The 3548-nt window shown below is 57.9% G+C and overlaps 1 protein-coding gene across 1 annotated transcript; it reads left to right on the top strand.

Annotated features, from left to right (window-relative positions):
• Positions 1–477: 477 nt before the first annotated feature.
• SPRG_17743 (hypothetical protein) lies at positions 478–2447 on the top strand (the record flags this gene model as incomplete). Its single annotated transcript, XM_012357128.1, has 1 exon — positions 478–2447. The coding sequence occupies exon 1, from the start codon at positions 1047–1049 to the stop codon at positions 2445–2447; it is 1401 nt and encodes a 466-aa protein (XP_012212518.1). The 5' UTR covers positions 478–1046.
• Between the last annotated feature and the right edge of the window lie 1101 nt (positions 2448–3548).

The following is a 3548-nucleotide window of genomic DNA, read 5'->3' as shown; positions in this document are numbered from 1 at the left end:
CATTGCGCAGCGCGTTGGTGCCAATCCCAAGACCGCGCTGGCGGCGACAACATCCGAGCTCGCGGCGCTTCGGGTTCACACTGAGCAGAGTGTGCCTGATCTGGGGACCTACCGCATGCACATCGTCCACGCTCGCAGCCAAGTGCGCGCGTTGCAAGCGCAGCTCGACGCGGAGCGCACGCTCTCGGACGAGTTGCGTCGCGAGCTCCTCACGTACAAAACGGCTTCGTTGGCGCCGATCGAGATGCGCCCACTGCACGACTCGTTGCTTTCCTCCGTCTCGGCACTCGAAACCACAATTGCCTCGTTGGCGTCGTTCCAATGATCACCAATGACACCTAATGTCATCAACACAAGAAATTAAGTTTGCGTATTTTTAGCGTTCGCGGGTGTTTATAGTAGTCGGTGCGAAACTTCTTTCCCACGGGATGGCGCGTCGCACGTGGCTGCCGCTGGCGGTCGTCGCGGCGGCGGCGAGCGCCGACCTCCTTCTCGGCGTGTTCGTGCCGTCACTCAGCGACACACAGCTCCAGAGCGCAGTTCACCACGCCATCGCAGACGCACGAGGGTCCTTTCTACCCAACCGAACCGTGACGCCCATCTTTCTCGAGACGCGCTGCTCGGACGCGGGTGCGCTCGCCGCGTGGCGGCAGCTGCCCAACAACGTCACCGCAATCTTTGGGCCGATTTGCGCCTCATCGTCGTGTGCACTCGTCGACTCGCTGCTTCAGCTCGAGCGCCCGACGGCCGTGCATGTCCACTATGGCTGCAGCGGCTATACATGCGCGTCAGAAGGTACCACGACGCTGCAGATCGCGCCGAGCGACGAGTTCAAGCTCCGCGCTGTCGCCGCACTTGCGTCACACTATCGTCAGTCGAGTGCGGCGATCGCCTACGTCATTTCAACGTCCAGTTCGTTTTACCCGCTGTTGCCACTGCTCTTGAACGTCAACGCGGGCATTGCAAGCCATCTCTACGTGTACGACACCCCGTCGTCCCTCAGCAGCGTCTTGACGCTTGTGCAATCGTCGCAGCCCCAGCTCGCGATGCTGATCTTTGATGGCGCCGAGACGTCACCCGCATCAAACCTCGCCTTTGTCGCAGCGGCCAACACCATCTTTGCCGCGACCGTCGGCATCGCCTTTGTGGGCTTGAGCATCGACGTCAAGATGCTCCACATGGTGTCTCCGACGCCATGGACCATCACCGTGCTCTCAATCACGATGCCCACTACGAATATCGCGGTCGCCAACACATCGCTCGCGCCGCCGCTCTCGTGGTCGTCCGCCTCTGTCGCCAACGCATCGACCACATCGACCGTGCATCTCTTGTACGATGCCACGTATGCATACTTGCGGTACCAGACCCATGACGTGTCGTCGTCTGCGCCTTTCGTCGGTCGGACAGGCCTCGTGCAGTATCTATCCGGCACACCGTTTATGCGAACACCCGCTTTCGACCTCGACGTGCTCGTTGCCGGTACGCTTGCGACGGTCGGCAACTTTAGCTATGAAAAAACATCCGGGAGTATGGTCTTCACGCCGAGAGCCGTCAACTTCAACTGGGCGCCAGTCACATGGTCGGCCACGAATTCGCCGTCACTCTTGCCGTACGGCCCCGCCGTGCTTGGCATGATTTGCATTTTAAGTGCGTGCAGCTTCATCTTGCTCGTGCGCATGTTCTTCTCGCAGAGCTGCCTCGCCGCGCGCGTCTTTACCGGCTTTTCCAAGCAAGAAAAGAGTGGCATCGAAGACCCGACGCAGACGCAGATGGTCGTGACCAACCTTGAGAAGCGCGCGGCCGAGCGCCGCGTACAGCTCGTGCTCGGCCTCCAAACGCTCCTGGACATGACGCAGCTCGTTGCCGAGCTGGTGGCGTATTTTATGTACGTCATGGTGTACGACACCAACGTCGGCCGCATCGCACTCTACTCGATGGGCCTCGGCATCGAGCTCGCGTCCCTTCCATCGCTCCTGCTTTTGCGCGTGCCAATCTTCTTTCGCCACTCGCCGTGGCCGTGGGTACTCAACACGACTAAAATCAAGCCGACCGAGACCGGTCCGGCGCTAAATCCCGGGGAGCCGCCGTCCGTGATGATTCGAAAGCACGTCCACGGACGGCAGAGCATGGTCACAACGCTCGTCGCACTCCAAGTGTCGCTTGGGCACCTGCAGCAAGAGCACTTGGAAGTGGCCAACTCGCTCCTCCGCCTCTGGCTCCAGGAGGTGCCGCTGCTCTGCCTCAACATTTACTATGTGTTTGCGGCCGATACCAGCGTGCAACACACCTCGATCGTCGTCGCGTGCTGCGTCGACTTTGTCGCCCTCGGGTTCAAGACCCACCTCATCCACCGCCTCACCGAGCTCTACGTGGCGCAACGCGGTGTGCACTTTGACATTCAAATGGCCAAGCTCGAGTCAAAACAGCGCCGGTCGTCGTATACATAGTCGATGCTAATACCTCGTTTGAGCAAATGCCGGCTTCGTAGTCGTCTGGGGGCGTGTCATCACGTGACTCGACCGTGGAAGGCGGTATTGGGCAGAACTAGTACACTGCAAGTGGTAGGTGTAGGGTCCGTCGTGCGTTTCGCCACTGACGTGGCAGCACGAGCGAACGAGGGGGCACAAGCTGACACGAGGACCACTGTCGATGCAGGCACACATCCAATGGCATGCAATAGATAATAGAAGGACTCTGCACACCATGAAGGGCGCAGAATGTATGGTATGCACGTCGCTCGGTCGATGCGCTAGATCAGTACTGTGACGACTCATCATGCCGCGTCAGCATTCTTAGCTTGCATGCGACCGTCGCGTCGGGGACAAGCTTTTTGTTCACGAAACAGAGCTTCGTCGTCCTGCTCGCCTCAGTCCGACGAGGAATCCAATTCTGAAAACTCCAGGCGAAAACTCATGGAACACCAATCGTCCGCGGATAGTTCCCTCGTTGCGGCGCGTTGGAAATGGCAATACTCAGCGATTAGACTCTAAACTCTGAATTATACCAACAGCACGCCGTTAAACTTTAGAGGTGGGTGTTTAGAGGTGCCGTGAACACGTATTACTATTAGAACAGTACGCACGGCGTCTCGAGTGAGTGAATACTATGGACCTGCACTCTGGGTTGTGGACATTTCTGTCACACAGTACTCGTGTATCCCCGCGACCCATGGCGCGATCTCATCATCATCCTAGTGTATCCCAGACTGAGTGTATCCTGCCATCTCGGTCCATATCCGTGCGTCAACCAAAAATATATACGCATCTGGCATCCAGATCTCGTCGCCTCGAAAATCTCTGCCTCGCTCTGTTGGCGTCAACATTAGCACAATCGCTAAATACAACTATTTACATAGCTAACAAAACTACTCTGTCCTCCTTGCGCGACAACTGCGACACGCCAGGATCATCAGCCCGCGCATGTTGACTCTCCAAGCTTTTTGCGTGATCGACACGCTGCCGGCTTGCGTCATCCGCGTGAACATAGGTGTCGCAGTGAGCGTTGTGATTGGGTAGGATACATTGGCAGGCTTGTGATTGGCCAACGCA

This window comes from Saprolegnia parasitica (genome assembly GCF_000151545.1).
Source record: "Saprolegnia parasitica CBS 223.65 unplaced genomic scaffold supercont2.745, whole genome shotgun sequence".
Taxonomy (NCBI): Eukaryota; Oomycota; class Saprolegniomycetes; order Saprolegniales; family Saprolegniaceae; genus Saprolegnia; species Saprolegnia parasitica.
This window is presented reverse-complemented; position numbering and strand designations above follow the sequence as displayed.